Source organism: Rhinoraja longicauda, chromosome 3, assembly GCF_053455715.1.
Source record: "Rhinoraja longicauda isolate Sanriku21f chromosome 3, sRhiLon1.1, whole genome shotgun sequence".
NCBI lineage: Eukaryota > Metazoa > Chordata > Chondrichthyes > Rajiformes > Arhynchobatidae > Rhinoraja > Rhinoraja longicauda.
This window is the reverse complement of record NC_135955.1, coordinates 46186806-46209013: the sequence shown is the minus strand read 5'-3', so window position 1 is coordinate 46209013 and position 22208 is coordinate 46186806. Positions and strand designations below refer to the sequence as shown.

At 40.5% G+C, this 22208-nt stretch overlaps 1 protein-coding gene across 1 annotated transcript in view; it reads right to left on the bottom strand.

Annotated features, from left to right (window-relative positions):
* The window catches only part of rfx3 (regulatory factor X, 3 (influences HLA class II expression)), a 205048-nt gene that overhangs the window by 83253 nt on the left and 99587 nt on the right, over nucleotides 1–22208 (bottom strand). Inside the window, exons 3-4 of the mRNA XM_078396064.1 lie at nucleotides 6316–6440; nucleotides 2515–2594 (exon numbers count right to left, since the gene is read on the bottom strand). Coding sequence (XP_078252190.1) covers nucleotides 2515–2594; nucleotides 6316–6432 — 197 coding nt within the window. The 5' untranslated portion in view covers nucleotides 6433–6440. The remainder of the gene's footprint in view (nucleotides 1–2514; nucleotides 2595–6315; nucleotides 6441–22208) is intronic.

Below are 22208 nucleotides of genomic sequence, written 5' to 3'. Positions count from 1 at the left end.
CCTCCACTGCCTTCTGAGGTAGAGAATTCCACAGATTCACAACTCACTGGGTGAAAAAGCTTTTCTTCCATCTTCGTTCTAAATGGCCTACCCCTTATTCTTACACCGTGGCCCCTGGTTCTGGACTCCCACAACATCACAAACATGTTTCCTGCCTCTAGCGTGTCCAATCCCTTAATAATCTTATATGTTTTCAATAAGATCCCCTCTCACCCTTCTAAATTCCAGTGTATACAAGCCCAGTTGCTCCATTCTTTCGACATATGACAGTCCCGCCATCCTGGGATTTAACCTCGTGAACCTACGCTGCACTCCCTCCATAGCAAGAATGCCCTTCCTCAAATTTGGAGACCAAAACTGCACACAATACTCCAGGTGTGGTCTCACCAGGGCCCTGTATAACTGCAAAAGGACCTTTTTGCTCCTATACTCAACTCCTCTTGTTATGAAGGCTAACATGCCATGAGCTTTCCTCACTTCTTGCTGTACCTGCATGCGTAATTTCAGTGACTGATGTACAAGGACACCCAGATTTCATTGTACTTCCCCTTTTCCTAAATTGACACCATTCAGATAATAATCTGCTTTCCTGTTCTCGCCACCAAAGAGGATAACCTCACATTTATCCACATTATACTGCATCTGCCATGCATCTGCCCACTCACGCAACCTGTCCAAGTCACCCTGCATCCTCATAGCATCCTCCTCACAGTTCACACTGCCAGCCAGCTTTGTGTCATCTGCAAATCAAGGGGACAGACAGACTGTTCGGAGAACTACGGGGAGGGATAGAGAGACCAGAATTATGGCAATATGATCTCAGGAGGGCTGTCAATAATGTGTCACTGAGTTAATTCAAAACCTTTAAGACTTCGAGGAATCAAAATATGAGGATTTAGGTGAGGGAGTGCAGTCAATGTACAGGATAAGCCATAATCTTACTGACTACAGGAGCAAGCTTAAACTGCCAGATGGCCTACTTTTTTTTGTGCTGTGTGAAATGTGGCAATATCTATTCCAAAATACCACCCCATCAAAATACTTGAGATTTATTAATTAGCAGGAAGGTGACAATATCCACCTCTACACTTTTGAAAATTTAATATGAATTCTACTCAGATTTTGTTTGCATGTGCATGAATATTGGGGTCTGAACACAATATTAACATTTTCAGACAATGTTAAGTTAATAATGAGGATAAACAGTTTGGACCAAAAGGACATAGAAAAGCTGATGAAAAAAAATAAACAAGTGGCAGACCACTGGTTCAAATTCACCACAGGGAAGGAAAATATGTTACATTTTGGCTGGTTGAGGAAATTATCGAATTTTAAAGGGGTTGATGGAGCAGAGATCATGGCTGATCTTATTGTTACTTCAAATCTACATTCCTGCCTACCCATCCAATAAACTTTTGTCATTTGATTATCAATAATCTAACTGATCAATTCCATTTGACAAGCACTAAAGCAAAATTGAAACTACTCAGTAATCGTTTTAGGTCTTGAACAGAGTGAGCATGTATTGGTGTAAGCATTCTTTAAATTTCTTTAAATTATCTATATATTCTATATACTAAGCAAAGCAATTTTGGTAGTTGCTATTCCATTAGATGATCATCTCCTAATTATATTAATTGGTATTACAGTTTGGTTGTTTGTCCCTTCAGCAGTGGAGGTGCACTACTGAGTCAGTTGTTAGCATCCAAAAGCAGTATCAATCTAAGGAACTCATTTAAGAAACCAAGAATCATTTTAACTATGCTCTCTGATTCTATGCGATAAGTACTCTTTGGTCATAATTACCCTTAGCATAAAAATAAACATAATACTGTGGTTGGGCAGCATCTCTAGAAGACATGAATAAGTCACGTTTTGGGTCGGGTCTTCAGTTTGTAGATGGATCCTGAAATATCACATCTATGTCTTCCAGAGATGCTGCCTGACCCGCTGAGTTACACCAGCATTTTGTGATTTATTTTGTAAACCAGTGGCTACAGTTCCTTGTGTCTACATTATCTCAACCATTTAGTTTCAATTTATAAATTGCTACCTTTAATGTTACCGGTTAATGTTTTTCTATTTTTTTAAACTACCAGCATTATCATTTTTTAATTCCTAGCTGTAGTTTCTAAAATATTTTTGATTACAACTATTCGTGACATTTGTTGTTAGACCTATTGTTCTGTTTTCCTTGACTTTAATTTCGTTTGTCATCAATGTCCTTTCACTTTAGATACTTTTTACGTTGTTCCTTCAAAGCAATGTACATATTTTACGTCTGAACTTTTTCTTCCCCCAACGATCTACATTATGCTATTATTGGTTCACAATTAAGTCATCTGCTCCTACCTATGCAAGTTGGTTAGCTATCAAAACAGGAGATAAACTCAGAAAGATAAATGAAGCTGACAATGAAACCTTTGGCAATCGTGCAAAAGAAGCAATAACTAATTGGCAGTCTGTTTACACCTGTCCAATTTTCATTGAGTTAAAAGTTAGAAAGTGACTCACATAGTTCCATTGGTATAAACAGCATCACTCCCTTCCACATACTGCACCTGTGTTGGGTAGACATGCTGCACCTGCTGTACCTGAAAAGAAAAAGCATTTCATTATTTCCTCAACACCTTAAATACTTTGGTTTTGTTTTGCAAAAGCTGCAAAAGCTGTGGCAAAGCTGCCCAAGAAACCTAAAAGATTGAGCAATCATTGCAGTATGAACATCCGTTTCCAACATCCTTTGCTATCAGGTTTTAATTCAACATGAGCACAGTGATATCATCAAACCTTTTGAGTGGTCGATCATATTTAAGACTTCTCACAGAAAAAGGAAAAAACACAACCTTTAGCTAATATTTTTTATAAGAGTACAAAGTAAAAATTAGAAGATATACATATGATAACTTTAGAACTTGAAGTATCAAAAGTAAACTTATTAAAAATATTTAAATATTGAGCTGAAAAAATATAATTTAACTATAATATATTACACAATTAGCAGTTTTTCGGCTCAAAATTTGGTAAGCTGCTTAGCTCACTACTAGAAACTTACATATACTTTATAGACAATAATTTGTTGATACTGAAATTATCATCAATGTATCAATGCAGAAGGCTTGAAATATAGCACAATCTGTGGTGGAACATTGAATCATTCAGAGCAACTTTGGGATTTCTGCCCAAAATGATGCTTGTGCAGAAATCACAAAGCTGCTGTCAGCTTCAAAATATAATAACTGTGAACACTGACAGGTTTCTTTCTCATTACAATTGTAAAATTTAAGCCTTCACATGCGCTTAACATCTCTGTTAAATATTAGAGATCATTTACCGCTATGCTTCCATTTATTACAAGTTCCTATTGTGTTATGGTATTTCACATTTGTTTTGTATTTAAATTTTCTCAAATATTTTGTTGCAGCACTGATTCACAAGCTTAACAAACTACTTATGTGGCACTGAATTTTTTTATTATTTAATTACCAATGATTGGCTGAAGATAATCAGGTACAAAGTTTCTCATAATATTCAGTCCAGATTCTATTGACCATATTAATTTCAGCTGCTTCTGAATGTAGGTACTTCTGCATACTTTCCACAATTTACTCATTTGGACTCCAATGATAGAATTGTGAAATTAAATTGCATAAATTAATTTTGTATTCATTGGAATTTGTACCAATTCCTCAATTTATGAAGGGCTCAAGCTGCTTTGACACATTAAGCTAAAATTAATAAATCTCAAAAGTATTCCTGTTAGGTTCAAATCAGATTGTGTTCCAGAGCTCAAGGGTTTGGGACAAAAATGCAAAGTCATTTAAAAATAGTTCAATACAGGTATCTAAAATAAAATATTGCATTGGCAATTCAATGATATAAAATACATAATATATCATCTGTGGGTATTCACCAAGTGAAAGATCCGAGATGCCACTCCACCCTTCAGCTCGTGTCTTTTCCCACCAACCCTCCCCTGGTTATGACCATCTCCCACCCTACATACAAAGCTCTTACTGTATTTTCCTACTCCAAGTTCTGGCCATCTCTTGCCCCTGCTAATTCTAATGCAAGCCTTGCTCACCCTAACTCTCCACCCACCATTTATGTAGTTTTTCTTTTTTTTTTGGCGTGCATTTTTGTTGGCAGTTGCACTGTTGGGATTTCGTTGGGATCCGTCCGTTGGAATTTCAATTGTTATTGTTAACATTTAGTAGTGTATCTTTCAGAAAAAGTGTAAATCAAGGACATGCACCCCAAAGAATTAATTATGTGACAGTGAAAATTTGTGAACAGAATGTCCATAAATTGTGGCGTACCAGCAATGTATGGGATGGTGTGGATGATTTTTTTCAACATATTAAGAGGAACTGATGGACTAAGCTAAAACAAGCTCGTCAGCTAATTGGGAAATGGGGATATATATATGCAAGCCTTTTATGAATGAAATTAGGACACATTTCAACTGGCCCAGGGTGGTTTAAATTCAGAATGTTTTTCTCAGTCAATTGTTAATATTTAAAACTGAGATTGATGGATGTTCTTAACTAAAGTTATAAATTGAGGGATGTCAAAAAGGAAGATTACATACAGAATTAGGTCAGAGATCAGGTAACATTTCATTGAAATTTGGAACCCAGGGTTTAGACAGGCTCCTGGAACATTTTCCCAGCTGGGAGGAGCAAGGCTTGTTGAACAAAAATGCAAAACATTCAGAAGAGTTAGAGTACGAGGCAATGAGTGTGTCAAAGACATTTAGTGGTGACAGTGAGTTGACAGGTAGAAAATGTTCAGAAAAGTGGAAAAGACAGAATATCCATGAAAAAAATCTGTTGGCATTGCAATCCACAGTAATTTGTATTGATTGTATTGATTGTAGTCTGCCAACTTCAAGCTCCCTATTCATTTAAACCATTTCGGCATTCAACCACCACTAACTGCACCATTTATTGGCAACATCCTGGGTTTCTCCTTTGCATTAGAGATAGCCTGCATCTCTAGGAGCTGATGTGTATTTTGGTTGAAACTGGTGCAGTTGCTCACAAAGTGAAGTTGAAATGGGGAAAGGGTTGGGGAATACTACAGCATGAGAAAGGGCAGATTCCAAGGTTTTAAAACACTACAGCAGAAGTCATGATAGTTAAACTGCATGATCAGCAACTTCACAAGATGCCAACACCCACATCCAGATGGCACTCAGAGCTCAGGCAGTCAGGACTGTGCTGACAGACCAAGTGGTTGATGCTAAGAACATAGGAAAACCTGAATGCATTGAACCTCATAAAACACAAATGCAAAAGTGCAAGTATAAGGAAACATGAACCTTGTAGCACAATTCATTTAAATTGGACACATTGCACAAGAAGGCAAAAGACTGATGGACTTAGCCCAGTAAATCAAGGCCACAGTCCTCCCCACCATCTAAAGCATCTGCATGAGGCATTGCCTCAATAAGTGGCATCTATCTTAAAGGATCCCTACCAACTGGGCCATGTACTGTTTTCGTTGCGGCCATTGGGCAGGAGGTACAAAAGCCTGAATTCCCACATACCAGATGCAGCACCAGCCACTTTTTCGACAACCACCAAATTCTTAAACTTCACAACCCTAATCCTATTTTAAGACTTTAAATGGTATTGAAAATATGCCAAAGTCAAACCTGCCCATCCTGCCAGAATATTTTTGAAAGAGGCTGCAGACAAATCTAAGACTATCATCTAGGAATTGAGAGAAAATAATTTCCAGAAATATGGGGAAAGTGATTGTGACAACCTATCAAACTACCTGACAATGCTCTGCCTCCCGTAAAATTTGCTGGTAACATTACAGAGATAAACTTTCTCTCATCAAAGTCATTAAGCTAGTGAAGAAGGAGATGGTGGGTTCTGTAGGGTAGTTTTCTGACTAAACTGGCAAAATAATTTGCTAGAATGCTTTATCATCAGAATATTCAAACAAGCACCAAGACCTTGTTCAGTCAGTGGTGAAAATAACCCACCTTATTAGATCCTTGACATATGGGGAGAAATTCAACAACACAGCACATGGCCCAAAAGGTTGCAGCAGAGGGAATAAGATGGTCCTCTACCTAATTCTGGAATATTTGTTTACCTTGGGACCTGGAAGGGGATGCAGTGATCTTTATCAAGGTTAATCCCATACAGCTGTGCAGGGCAGTGCATTGTGCGCAATTGGTTATTCAGGATGCACATTGAGACAAATATTAACTTCTATTAAAAGTTGATTAATTCTGTGGAAAATGCAATTGTGAACAGGGAAAAACAGTATCATTGATGTTTCAACTGAATAACCTACCTGTTGCTGAACTGGTACCTGTTGTACCACCTGGGCCTGCACCACCTGCTGTCCTGCTACCGAGGTCTGCAAAGTCACTGTTGATGTGGTGTCTGACCCAGCCTCAGAAGTCTGCATATTGGGCTCTAAAGAAACACAGAGAAACAAATCAGGCCACATTCTTACAAATGTTGAAGTTTCAGCTTGAGGAAAAAATAAAATCTGAGGTCAATTTGATATTCCTGTTCAAAAGAAAAGTACAATATGTAATAGAACACAGTAATGCAGAACATTATCAAATAGTATTTTGTTAAGCTGGGTTGTCATGGAGTCGGAGAGAAATGCAAATTGGTGATGATGGTGGTGTTTTCCATATCTGTAAACGCCATCTATAAAGTAACCTTGTATTAAACAGATTGAGCACAAAATCACGACCTGATGAAGTGAACCAACGAATGGAAAAGTCCCAGATTCAGCAGGAAGTGATTTCAGTTAGGATCACATGGTAGATCTGGTACAAAACCTGACGAAATATCACTTCAAAAATGTGACTAACTTTGAAATTATTAACATCAAAATTAAATGCGCATTCTACTTCAAAGAATTGGTCTGTCCTTTTTTCCAAATCAATCAATTGCATTTTCACTTCTAGAAAAGTTCAGAGATATATACCTTATACTTACAGCCAGAAAATTAAATTGTAAACCAGCCTGTGTATTTGTTATTGGGTCAACTATTTCTTATCAACCTGTATTGTTGGTCCATTGCATGGTACGTTCAATGAAATTAATGATCGTAATCATCACTTAAAATGGGGGTGCAAATCTGACAAACAGAACTCACCAAATGTCTGAAGAAGGGTCTCAACCTGAAACGTCACCCATTCCTTCTCTCCAGAGATGCTGCCTGTCCCGCTGAGTTACTCCAGCATTTTGTGTCTACATTCACCAAATGTATGCTAGTTTTTGGAGGTACAAGTGACTGCAGACTGAAAGAGTACTGATATAAAAAGAGGTGAGAGAAATGATGGCAAGAGCTCTCAAGTGATAGGTGGATACAAGTGAGATGGTTGATTGGTAATGAGTCAGGTGGAAGAGGAAAGGATGGAGATGGCAACAGAGGCAGGGAGGTTATGTAGTGAACAAAAGGGTACAGATTCTGAAATCTGATAGGAAAATAATGTGAAAAATGAAACTGAATGTACAGTGGTTGCAGAAGGGAACAACACCAGGAGGGGAGAGGTGAGCAGTCGGGAGAAAGGGATCCAATAGGAGAGGTGTATATGTGTGATGGAATGTGGGTGAACGGGGCTGGGGGATATGGTGGAAAGAACAAGGTGTGAGAGAGACCAGTAGGATGAGAAAGGGGCAGAGGTTACCTTAAATTGGAGAATTTAATGCTCATGCCATTGTAGACTACCCATACAGAATACGTGCTGTTCCTCTAATACTAAGGTTTATGCTGCCATTGGATAACAATCACAGAGGGCAACGGTTAGAGCATTTTTCCTCTACCTACATGTGCATAACAACATAGGAGTCTCAAACAGATACTAGCAATAATATCCACAATGTTTTACCTAGGATCTTTACCTATTACCAGTATAATGGTATCAAATAACACTGAATCAATGGAACATTTTTGATCATCAATAACCATTTGCTGTGTATTAAAATCAAACATTTTATATATCTTTAAAAGCATCTAAAAATCTGTGCGCATACCTTGGATACTTCATACTTACAACATTTACTCAAGTTTATTAATTGTTCAGTTCGTGTTGAAATTATGCCCACTAAGTTTTGGCCTGAAGGTTTTCCTTTTGAGGTTTGGAACATAGATTTTGCTTATTTTAACAGAGCTTCTTTTCAAGTCACTCAAGGATCTGAACAGGTAAGTGCCTGGTGCACAATATTGCCCTAGGGCTGTCACCTTATTTTTTTAGGTGTTTAGGTTTATTACTGCCACGCATACCGAGGTATAGTGAAAAAAAAATTGCTTTGCATGCTATCCAATCAAATCAGATAATAATATACAGAATTATAGTGAATTTGAGGCCAATGTGGAAGTTAGTGGTGAAATTAATGAAATCCATGACTTCTGCACAGGCGAAGGAGGCAGCCTCTATGTAGTTGTTGATATAGTGGAAAGACAATTGGGGGTTAGGACCAGTGTACACCTAGAACAAGGAATGGTGAACATAACCAACAAAAAGGCAGGCATCGGTGGGGCGAATGCCCATGGCTACACCCTTAACTTGGAGAAAGCGAGAGAAGTCGAAAGAAGTTGTTAAGGGTGATGACAAGTTCTGCTAAGTGGAGAAGTGTTAGTAGATGGAAACTAGTTGGGTCTCTGTTCAAAGATGAAATAAATGGAGGGCCTTGAGATCTTCCTGGTGGGGATGGAGGTGTAGAGGAAATTAAACTCAAGAAGAATCAAGTGTTTTATTGTCATAAGTCCTGAAACGGAACAATGAAATTCTTACTTGTAGCAGCACAACAGATATGTTAACACAGTATAAAGTCCATGGTAAAGATAAATGACTGGGGACCTATAAACAAAGTTATTAAAAAGTTGAAGTTGTCTCAGACTTAGGTGGGAAGAGACTGGACAAGGGGAGGATAGGATAGAATTAAGGTACATAGAGGCTAGTTCAATGGGACAGCATCAGGCGGAAACAATGTCTCTGCCAGTGCTGCTCTGTTGGTGGATTTTGGGGAGGAAGTATAAGCGGGCAGTGCGGGGCTGAAGGTTGGAGGTTATGGAGGACATAGTGCCAGAGGTGATGAAATCAGAGACAGTCTTGGAGATAATGGCCCGGTTTTCATCTGTGGAGTCATGGTCCAGGGGTAGATATGAGGAGGTGTCTGAGAGCTGGCGCCCGGCCTTAGCATAGTAGAGGTCAGCTTGCCAGACTACAATGGCACCTCTCTTGTAGGTGGGTTTAAAGACGTTCCATCTCATTCCCACACTGGCCTTTCTGTCCTTGGCTTCCTCCATTCCCAGAGTGAGACCACATGCAAATTGGAGGAACAGCACCTCATATTTTGCTTGGGTAGCTTACAGCTCAACCATTGTTCCAACCTTCAACTTATTGTCGAAGTTACCTAAAATTACAGAATTACAAAATTGGGCTCCCACCTTCTCTAGCCAACAATCAGCCTATTGGGAAATCTCCTTGCCCGAGGTAATCTGTTGCCGGCCCCTATTCGATCCATTTTATTCTCCCTAGCTTCCAGTCCCTCTCCCCCTCCTCCCCATTACAATCATTCTGAAGAAGGGTTCCGACCCAAAATGTCACCTATCCATTTTCCAGAGACGCTGCCTGACCTGGTGAGTTACTCCAGCATTTTGCATCTATCTTTGGTGTAAACCAGCATCTGCGGTTCCTTTTCTGTTTACATACATTGTCTTCTTTGGTATGCAGTCATCTATACACTTGCTGATGTAGTCTGTGACAGCAGCGACATATTCATCCATATTTAGCCAGAGTCCTTGAATGCTGACCAGTCCACCAACTCAAAGCAGTCACAAAGGATTTCATCTGTTTCCTCAGACAAGCACTGCACAACCTTCTGTACCACATCTTCTTGCTTTAGTTTCTGCTTGTAAACAGGGAGTAGTAGTTTAGCCAGGTGCTCAGATTTAGCAAAATGTGGTAAGGGAACAGAGCAGTGATTGAAGTTCCCAGCCATTATGAGCAAGGCTTCAGGATACTTTGGTTCGAGACTATTGGCAACTATCAGATCAGCTGACAAAAATGAATACTTTTTCAGGTGACCATTAAAAAAAAAGAAATTCTTACTTGCTGCAGCTTTACAAGTACATTAGACGCAACAACCGCAAATTAACAGTTATTCTAAGTAAACCAGACCTTGATAGTGCAAATGCCAAAGTACACAGAGGGGAGATTGCAGATGCGAGAGATAATGGTGAAAAGGTGAAAAAAATGCCACAGAAGTGTTAGCGGAGTGGAGGTATGAATGCTGAAAGAAGATGCGACAGGTGGCACTAAATTCCATATTTTCTAGGCAACTTCTGTCTAAATATTACTTTGTGTGTAGAGATATGCAACAACAAAAATCAAAGATACTGGAAATTAAAGAGGAAGACATGATGAGGCAGTAAAAAGTTAGAGTTATGGAACAGAGAAGCCCTGAAAAGATTTGAATATAATTAGAACACTAAATTAAACTTGATGGATGTCCCAGACCCAATATTGGTCAGTGGGGATGGTGTAAAGGGACAGGGGATGCTGTGCTGCATACTAGGAGCAGAAGGTCACAAAGAATAGAGAATGAAAGGGTGGACAGAAATGCACTTGAACGTCAGTGAGGATAAGTATCAAAAGCCTGCATTTATAAAACATTCCATAGAGTAAATAAAGTACTTCTGCAGTGAGTGTGAAGCTCTAATAACACGGCAGCCTATCTGGCCACAGCAAGATTCCAAAAACAACAATTAAATAAATGACAATTCACTTATTTTAGGTATCAGCTGGCTGGGACACAGAGACAATTCCAATAGCACTGAGTTTTTTTAATGCTTATTTGTTGTGTAGATAACATCGCACTCTTTAACATTTCATCTGAGAACCAGCACTTCTGATGACAATCAACTTCTCAATACTGCACAGAAGTGTCACAAAAAAAATCTGAATTTCAGGAACCAGAAATGAATGCACCACATTTCCTGCACCTTGCTACCATAAAGGTTTTTAAGGTTCTAATTTAAGATTTTACATGTTAATGGGTTGGGCTAGAAGTCAATGTAGCTGATATCATAGAAGTGAAATTAAGCTGTCAAAAAGATGTAGGGGCGAATGTTCAGTTAAATTAAACAAGCACTAATGTTGGTAACCATATGGTGGAATAGTGTGTGCATGTCTGGGATGGAATTGAACACAACAGTAAGCAATTATGATGGTGACTGAAGACAATAGTTTCAATTTATTTTTTGCAGAGAAATAGTAGGGAAAGTAGGAAGGAAAATTTAGACATGTGACGTCCTGTTAAAATTAAAAGCAGGACATACCTCAAACTTTCCCTCCAAGGTTCCCACAAGATAGGGAAAATGTCTTTGCCAAGGTTTGTGAATTCTTGAAATTCTCTGCCTCAATGGTCCCTTTATCACATGTACCAAGGTACAGTGAGATTTTCTTTTGCATACAGATCAGTAAGATTATTGCCATACACAAATATAATCCCTGGTTAAGCATATAATGCATAGAAACAACCCACTGAGTATGCAAGAATCGCCAAGATTTGGGGCCATTTTACAGTCCCAACTGCAGCTAGTCATAAAGGCTTGTTGCAGCCGTCCCCTCCATCCGGTCATCCCACAAACTGTCGTCCTTCTTGCCCGGCCGGTGGAGTTGAAACTAAGCATTAGATCAACCTTTATCTTGTTGAGCAATGGAACAGGTTTCTCCTGCTCCCATTTCTTCTGCTCATATCATTCAAATGTGAATAGATGACTAAATCTGTTCAGTACAAAATACTTTTTATGTATGCGATAATTGGTGTGAATGTGAGATAGTGTTCATCTAAGCACCTATCTAATTATTCCAGAACTTCCAAGAGAAAAAGCTGTATTTTCACTCCTGTGCAAATCTGTACAATTAAGGGAGAGAATACAAATTAAATTTATGCATATCCCACTTGAATATACCTATTCCATGAGGAACTATCGCATTCCATACTGTTTTTACAGATTTTTCTTTTAAACACCCCCAATTTACAAGAAAATGCTACACCAGGAAGACAACTATTTACTCAGACAGAATGTTTTATGCAAAATGCTTCCTGAGAGACCCAGACTGCTGGTGTAGTAGCTTCCGTTTGCAATTTACCATATGCTTCTGTGCAGCACTCAGTCCTTGTGCCAATATTTCAGTTGGATGGCAATGCAACTAGTATGCAAATGAGTCAGGATCATTTGCAGAAATATATTAAATTTTAGTTTGGTCATGTTTAGCTAATTGAACTATCTTGTGTATTAGAGCAACAAATGGTAGCTTGGCAAGGCTAACTTCAATTAAACAGATCCATCTGTTAAGGGTCCCAGTATACATAGTTTATTGAAAGAGCAGTTTAAATCTGGTATAATTGCAGTCATTTTTTGGATATTTTCTATCTTTTAGGGTCTATCAATCTACCAAAATTAGCACTCCTCACATTACAAACTATTGTCCAATCCAGCTCGGCCCTTAGTCCTCTCTTTGCACAGAAATCACTGGAATAATAATCTCTTGGCTGCATTCTGTAAAAAAAGCGATATCATTTGTTTCTATAAATGACAAGATCTATAAAGATAAGAAAGCCCATTCAGTCCATCTTAATACATTGATGTAAAGTTCTCAGATTACCCCACAAATACATCTTATTGTATTCTCTACATGTGCATAGATTTTTTCACTCCTTCCTTATTTAAACCAAAACTAACTTCTTTCAAAGATGACTATGTAATGAAATTAACAGTTAACTCGAAGTGAATGATGGGGACAGATTTGGAGGATTTTGAAGATACAAACTCAGCCTGTGCTTGAATAAAACATTTAGGATGACAATCTTCTGAATCAACCTGACACAATGATTGGGGAATAATGATGAATCAGTGACTATATGTAGTTTATGCAGCAGTTGAAAAAAAAGACATTTCGGTTGCAATTTTTTAAACAAAGTAATTTGCGACTTACCTAGGATAATTTCTAATCTTTCTTATTTGGCCCATATTCTTCCAAAGCTTTCCTGTCCATGTACTTGTCCAAATGTCTTATACCACAACTACCTCTCTGGCAGCTCGTTCCATATACCCACCATTCTTTGTTTGAAAAGCTGCCCCTCATGTTCTTGTCAAATCTTACCCCTCTCACATTAAAGGTGACCAATTAATTTCACATCAAAAGTGACACACCTTCGATTGAGACTACTGATCTATTTTTAATTAACAAATATGAGACTATTTAAAAAAAAATCAAAGATGAGTTAATTTCATATTTTGTTTTGAGGAAAGCTGACCATTTTGCTAGCCATAAAATCTCATGATCTAAAAGTCATCTTCTGCGTTATATTTTTCTTATCTAACTCCTCAGAGGGCCAATTCAAAATCGTAATCTTCATTCCACTCTACAATTATCATTTTGTTCTAAAATTCAAAATTTTTAAATAAATCTATCTTTGTAGCAGAATTCACCAGTTTTGTGGCGGGTCATCCATTTACAATCTCCACTGATGTTGCCCGACTGCTGAGCATTCCCTACACGTGATCTGCATTTCACAGCTTTTGCATGTTTTCACACTTTATGCCTAATTGTTTATCACAATGGAAACCCTGTCCTCATTTATTACAGATATTCCTATCCATTTTTCCCCACACTCTCTCTGCAACTTTAAACTTATTTTCTCTTTCCTAGTTCTGACATTGAGCCTTCAATACGAAACAATAACTCTATTTCTCTTTCCATAGAGGCTGCCAGACTGGCTACGTGTTTTTAGCAATTTCTGTTCTTCTCTTTTCTGTTTCTTTTATTGGTGGCCATCTTCTGCTTTCAATCATATACAATGTGGAATTTCCATCCTCACTCCATCTGTTTTAATAGAGCTTTCTTATAAAACATTGCTTTCCCTATATCTTTAGTCACACTATCCACCATTTCTCTAACACCTTTGTGAAGCATCTTGCAACCTTCTGCTGACTCAAAGAACACAATGTAAGCCAAGATTGACATGGGTAAAATAATAATGATGTTACCATGTTTTAGAATTTGAAATTGAACATTGTGCTGATTGAATAGAATATTTTATGCATTTCAAAGCTTCAAAGAATTTCCCAAGATCAGCAACATGAATTACAATTATTTATATTGAGAAACTGCTGGTGTCAGTACAAACGTATGAAATTTACTTTCCACCTCTCCATCTCTATTGGATGCCTGGTCAACTATGTCCATCATCCAAAAATCATCCTGGAGATCAGTGAACCCTTGACTTCTTCACTCCCCTAATGGAGTACATTAACTTTATTATTAAGACAAAGAGTCCATTAACATTGTCACCTGCATCCTGAAATTCATTTGCTTAAACGTCTATTTTTAATAATTCTTCTGCATTCTCATTAAGTTGAAACTAATTTAAATTCCATTCCATTTCTAACCAGCTTGTTATTTGGCATTGGGGAAAAAAACTAAACTGGGAAACTCAAATGGTGGATGCTAAACACCATAGACAACACATAAACCGTAAAGCTAAATGATGTCAGACCAACAGGTCCCCAGTCCTGCTACGTCATAGATGATGCCTGAATTAGACACATTATGACAAGGAGAGAAAACATGAACATCCTCATGTTTAGTGTTAGATGAGCCCAGCATGCTGAGTGCTGTTGAACACTTGGATGATCTTCGCCTTCCTCCTGCAGTCCATCCAAACAAAGAGCCCATTCTTCAGCCAAATGTACTCAATCCGTGATACAGAAAACAACTTTAAAATACAGCAGACGTTGAAAGACAGGATAGGAAAAGACAAATTCATTGAAATAATTCCAGAGTAGATTTGCTTCCAAGAAAAGGGCAAAAAAGCAAAACATATCACCATAAGAAGGTTGAAGAAATGTGAATTTTCCATTACAAACAGAACAATTTAAGATAATCTTAGTGATTAATTAAATAGTAAGACAATGATGGAGTATCCAAAATTATGAGTCCAGGGAAGTACAGTTTTTTCAGCAAATTACACGAGATAAGGATGAGCTGATAGATTTATAAGTAGAAGGGAAAGGTGTTTTGATGGAAAATAAAAATCAGTAAAGACCAGCTGGGCCAAAATAAATCTGCTAAATTCCATAATGTTAATTTTTTTTTGGAGGAAGTGAAAAGAGTGACAATGACCCCTCTGAAACATGCCAAGAAAAAGAAACCTTCCGGATTATGAGGACATATCAATGAGATTTTTTTACATTATTCATTCATAGAATGCAATCTTTGCAAATGTCCTTGAGAAGATGCCAGAGAGAAACCTCCTTGAAATATCACATTTTCTTCCCACATGATTGCGTAATTGAGCATTGGATGATTTATTCCAGTGTTAATGAAGCAATAGCAATAAATTTCCAATCCAGCATTGTGTACAAATTAAAAGGATTCTGCAGGTAGTACTGATCTCTGATACTAGCTGCTCTTGGACTTCATGGTGGACGAGGTCACGACTTTGCAAGATGGAACTGAAGTACTCTTGCGGAACTACATCTTCAAAACGGTACTCAAAATATTATGCATCTGGTGGAGGTAGTGGGAGCACAGTGTGATGAATGGAGCAACAATTAAGCAAGGATGATGACAACCTGCTTAAACAGTGCTGGAACCACATTCATCAAGGGAAGTTAAGAGTATTTCATTGCACTCCTGGTGTGCCTTATAGACAGTGATAAGGCTTTAGGGAGTCATGAGGCTAGTCGCTTGCAGCAGCCTTAGATCTCATCTTGAAGTCATAGTCTAACATAGCTGGTCTAGCTAAGTTTCTGGTTAATAATGAGGGGTTTAACACTTAATTTCAGGGCAGGAGGCAAGACTCCCTTAATGAGGATGGCCACTAACTTGACTCTCACTTGGCACAAATGCTATTTAACACTTATCACCACAAGCCTGAATATTATCCAGGTTTTGCTACAAACATACAAGAGACCCTTCATTATGAGAGCAGTTGCAAATGGAAAACTTACACTGGTTGATGGGTTATTTTTGAGTGGTTCAACTGATTAAGCAATTTCTTTCTTGCCATTTTTAATAATTTGCAATATTTTAATAAAAACTTCAATTTGTCCTAATTTATGAAGACAGGTATAAATTATTTATTAAGAACATCAAGTAATGTGCCCTGCCTCCAGAAAAAGAATTCAATTTTCCTAATAAGCCCCATCATTCTTTAACTATCTGTTTAGCTTTACATGGTTAAGATGTATTTTTTAGGTTTCCTTTCTATGTCACCAATATGCTCTGTGCTTCTTATATTCTCTACTAATTTTCCCTTAAAGTCTATATTCTTCCTTTTCCATTGCATGGCTTGACATCAGTCATAAACCCTATTATCCATAATTTAACTTCTATTTCTAATGTCATTCATGTAGTTCCAGTTTTAATGCTCCATTTGAATTCCTAACAGGAATATGCTTGTTTGATGCCCAAAATATCAATGCCTCAGATACCCACCATTGCTTCTTCCTGCACCACTTCTCTAGAAGCCATTCAGTTGCACAGACTTAATGATTCTGCGCTACATTTTGAAAGCTGCAGAACAAAGATCTTTTTGACATGCCTGAGTGTTACAGTCCATCTGTGAATGGCAGAGTTTAAAAAAAAATGTAGCCCCAGTCACAACTGACAACTTTGCCAGACTCTGATTTTGGGATAAGGCCTCAACAGCTATCAGTTAACTGCCTGTTTAGAGACAGCTCTTCTGGTCCTCTGGGCTATGCTGCAATGTTGAATTGGATCCCATGTAAAGATTACCAAGAGTCACAATGGAATAAATAACCTGCTGTACAGAGAAGCTACCAGTGATGTTGATTTAACAGAAGATCTGTCCCAATAGTTTAGGGAGGTTGTGAGTGGGATAGCGGGTGGAGAGTTTGATTGTTTTTTAGGATTTTTGACTATGCTAAAATGCTGAACAAGGCTCCCAAATAAAGAGTACAAGAGTCACAAAGGAATAAATTACCTGTCGCAGAGAGAGATTGATTTTATAAGCCAAATAGATTTGAAAAACCAAACCACTTTTGATAAGGTTTGTGCAAGAGTTTGTGAAACTGTTTAGGTGACAGGAACCATCAAATGGATTAAAAGAGCCACCATCTGTAAACCAGATTTCCAGAGCACGATCTCTTCACAAGCTTCATGAACACCAAAATCAAGAACAGCCAAAACTTGTAATCAAAAATGCTAGAGGGCGAAATGGATAAGAAGCTAATTTTCAGATTTTGGAATAGAGATTTTCAGTGCAAAAATGAAAACAAGATGAAGAGGGATTTAGAAAGATTAACCATGAAATTCAAACAAAGAGGAAAATTAGATAGTCCCTTTAGTTACTATGGGAATAGGAACAAGGAACAGAGTGAGACATTGGTTAGGATCCTCGGACAGCTGGAAAGTGAATTGAGTGTGACAGTGGGAGGTTAGCAAACATGGTGTATGAGATCATACATTGGTAAACAAATTAAAAGCAAAGGGACTGCTGATTTTCAATTCTGCTAAAAAGTCTAATATTAAGGTTTAATCATGTACAGTAAAAGGATGAGCCTGTTTGAGCCCGGTCAGAGGATACTGCAGACAGAAATGAGAGGAACAAAGTAACTGCGTACAAAGCTGAAGATGTACTTTAATCAGTAATGAATAAGAAAACACATAAAATCACAATGGACAGGAAACAAAATGAACAGGAAAAGCACATCAAAATAATTCAGGTCATAATAGTTTACTTTCTCCACCACTACACTCCTACTTTCTTGACCAAACCTCAGGTTTCTAGACTCAAGTCCTATCTTTTATAAACCAAAAGCATTGGTAGGGATAGCATTATGATTATAATCCAGGTTGGTACAGGAGGAATATGTAGTGTTACATAAGTAGGGGAGACCCACTGTAAAAAAAAACAGGAGCAACAAGCAAAAGTAAGTGGGCTAGAGATATTCAAAAGCCAAAATGAATGAGCAAAATCTGGAAATTATGCAAATGTGCGCACTCAAAAAGTAATCATAGTAAAAATACTGGTACTGGAAAAGCAGAGAATAGTGATAAAGACATGTGTTTAAGGCCACCTTGATGATTGGGGAGCATATATAAATACACACATTCATACTATGTTAAATTGGTCTACCGAATTCAGGATGTGTTTTTGAAATACAACCATTTTCTGTTGAGGTGCAGTGAAAGATGTTGAGCGCATATGCAAGACGGATACTTCAAGCCTTTAGATTGTTAGAAGCGATCATAAGATCATCAGTGATGGCAGCAGTATTAGGCCATTTGGCCCATCAAGTCCACTTCGCCATTCAATCATGGCTGATCTATCCCTCCCTCCTAACCCGATTCTCCTGCCTTCTCCCCATAACCTCCCCACACCTGTAGTAATCAAGAATCTATCTCGGCCTTAAATATATACACTGACGGCCTCCACAGCCTTCTGTAGCAAAGAATTCCACAGATTCACCACCCTCTGACTAAAGAAATTCCTCATCATCTCCTTCCCAAAAGAACATCCTTTAATTCTGAGGCTATGACCTCTAGTCCTAGACTCTCCCACTAGTCAAAACATCCTCTCCAAATCCACTCTATCCAAGCCTTTCACTATTCTGTATGTTTCAATTAAGTCCTACCTCATTCTTCTAAACTCCAACGAGTACAGGCCCAGTGCCGTCAAACGCTCATCATATGTTAACCTACTTAATCCTGCGATCATACTTGTAAACCTCCTCTGGACCCTCTATAAAACCAGAACATCCTTCCTCAGATATGGTGCCTAAAATTGCTCACGACAGATGAATGGTCCAGATCTCTATCATAGTCATAGGCTATGCATCAGTGACAATTGGAATAGATGGGATCCAGTTACTTTAATTGTTTTGAATAAATCATGGTATGGGGCAGCAAGGAAAACTTGGAGTTTCTCACACTTCAAGGTACTCTAGCCCCATCCAAACACTGATCAGGTGTGCTTGGGAGGCAATAAGAGGTTTTCTTCAAGCAGACACCTGTACACCAGAGTCAGAGACTTCATTGCCACAAACCAGCCATGATTAACGTAGGAAGATACTGCAGATGTTGGTTTAAACCGAAGATAGACACAAAATGCTGGAATAACTCAACGGGTTAGACAGCATCTCCGGAGAAAAAGAATAGGTGACGATTCGGGTCGAAACCTTTCTTCGGACTGAGAGTCAGGGGAAAGGGAAAAGGGAGATATAGACGATGATATAGAGAGATATAGAACAAATTAATTAAAGATATGCTGAAAAATAACAATAATAAAGGTAACAGGCCATTGTTAGCTGTGGGGTAGGTGAAAACAAGGTACAGACAATGAGACCAACAACAGGCTGCAGCTCCACCTGGCCCACACACACCGCGCTGGGCCCACAGCCCCCACCAGGCAGAGCCCTTCAGCACTGCTGGGTCCTACTGCCCACCCTCTACTACAGGTAACTGCAGCAGGGGTTCCACTGGGTCTCCCCCTTCCCCCTCCAGCCAGGCGACCCCCAGTACTCCCCACAGCGGTCCTCATGCCCCCCTCTGCCCAGCTAACCCACCACCCCCCCACCATACATCCCCTCCACCTGCCCCCCTGCCTCCATCCGACCCCAACCCCCACCATTGCCGGGTGTTCACCATCCCCCCTGACCTCCCCCTTTCAGACACCGAACGGTCGGTCCTCAGCAGAGGCCTTACCTTTGTTCCCCTCCGCCCCCACATCAACGAGTTCCGCGTCCGCCATGACGTGGAGCTCTTCTTCCGCCGCCTCCGAGCCTTTTACCATGGCAAGTAGCCCCGACCCCCCACTGATGACCCCTTCTCCCGTCTCCAACGGACCCCCTCCACTTTTACCGCCCAGTATGGCCTACTACCCTCACTAGAACTTTTTATCTCAAACTGCCGGCGTGACATTAGCCACCTCAAATTTTCCACTCCCCTGACTAACTCCAACCTCTCCCCTCCTGAACGTGCAGCCCTCCACTCACTCCGCAACAACCCGGACTTAATAATTAAACCCGCTGACAAGGGAGGGGCTGTGGTAGTCTGGCGTGCTGACCTCTACCGCACCGAGGCCAGACGACAACTATCAGACACCTCTTCCTACCTATCCCTGGACCATGAACCCACCGATAAACACCAGACCTTCATCAGCAGCACCATCACCGACCTCACCAACTCCGGCGATCTACCCCTCAGTGCCTCCAATCTCATAGTTCCCCAGCCCCGCACGGCCCGATTCTACCTCCTACCCAAAATCCACAAACACAACTGTCCCGGCAGACCCATTGTCTCTGCCTGCTCATGCCCCACCGAACTTATCTCTACCTACCTCGACTCCATCCTATCCCCCCTGGTTAAATCCCTCCCCACCTACGTCCAAGACACCTCACATGCTCTCCATCTCCTGGATAACTTCCGGTTCCCAGGCCCCCACTCCCTCATTTTCACCATGGATGTCCAGTCACTCTACACTTCCATCCCCCACAAGGATGGTCTAGAAGCCCTCCGTTTCTTCCTCGACCGTAGAACCAGCCAATCCCCATCGACCAACACTCTCCTCCGCCTAGCAGAGCTGGTTCTTACCCTCAACAACTTCTCCTTTGACTCCTCCCACTTCCTCCAAACCAGAGGCGTAGCTATGGGCACTCGCATGGGCCCTAGCTACGCCTGCCTCTTTGTCGGGTACGTCGAACAATCCCTGTTCCAGACGTACACTGGCCCCATCCCCGAACTCTACCTCCGCTACATCGACGACTGCATTGGTGCTACCTCTTGCACCCATGCAGAACTCACTGACTTCATACACTTCACCTCCAATTTCCATCCTGCCCTTAAATATACCTGGACTATCTCTGACATCTCCCTCCCGTTTCTGGACCTCACCATCTACATCACAGGAGAAAAACTAGTGACGGACATTTACTACAAGCCCACCGACTCGCACAGCTATCTGGACTACACTTCTTCCCACCCGGTCCCCTGCAAAAAGTCTATCCCCTACTCCCAATTCCTCCGTCTACGCCGCATCTGCGCCCGGGATGAGGTGTTTCAGACTAGGGCTTCCGAGATGTCCTCGTTTTTCAGAAAACGGGGCTTCCCCTCCTCCATTATAGATGAGGCTCTCACTAGGGTCTCTTCTACATCCCGCAGCTCCGCTCTTGCTCCCCCTCCCCCCACTCGCAACAAGGACAGGATCCCCCTCGTTCTCACCTTCCACCCCACCAGCCAGCGGATCCAACATATCATCCACCAACATTTCCGTCACCTACAACAGGACCCCACCACTGGCCATATCTTCCCATCCCCTCCCCTCTCTGCGTTCCGCAGAGACCGTTCCCTCCGCAACTCCCTGGTCCACTCGTCCCTTCCTACCCAAACCACCCTAACCCCGGGCACTTTCCCTTGCAACCGCACGAGATGCAACACCTGTCCCTTTACGTCCCCCCTCAACTCCATCAAAGGACCCAAACAGTCTTTCCAGGTGAGACAGAGGTTCACCTGCACCTCCTCCAACCTCATCTATTGCATCCGCTGCTCTAGATGTCAACTTATTTATATCGGCGAAACCAAGCGCAGGCTCGGCGATCGCTTCGTTGAACACCTGCGCTCGGTCCGCATTAACGCAACTGATCTCCCGGTGGCCCAGCACTTCAACTCCCCCTCCCATTCCCAGTCTGACCTCTCTGTCATGGGCCTCCTCCAGTGCCATAGTGAGGCCCGCCGGAAATTGGAGGAGCAGCACCTCATATTTCGCCTGGGCAGTTTGCGGCCCGGTGGTATGAACGTCGACTTCTCCAACTTCAGATAGCTCCTCTGTCCCTCCCTTCCCCTCTTCCTTCCCAGATCTCCCTCTATCTTCCTGTCTCCACCTATATCCTTCCTTTGTCCCACCCCCGACATCAGTCTGAAGAAGGGTCTCAACCCGAAACGTCACCCATTCCTTCTCTCCCGAGATGCTGCCTGACCTGCTGAGTTACTCCAGCATTTTGTGAATAAATCGATTTGTACCAGCATCTGCAGTTATTTTCTTATATATATGAGACTCAACATGATGACTTTGAAGCTAGTACGATGTGGGTGGGGGAGGGATGGAGAGAGGGGGGGATACAAGGGTTACTTGAAGTTAGAAAAATCAAAGTTTATACTCTGGGTTGTAAGCTGCCGAGCGAAATAT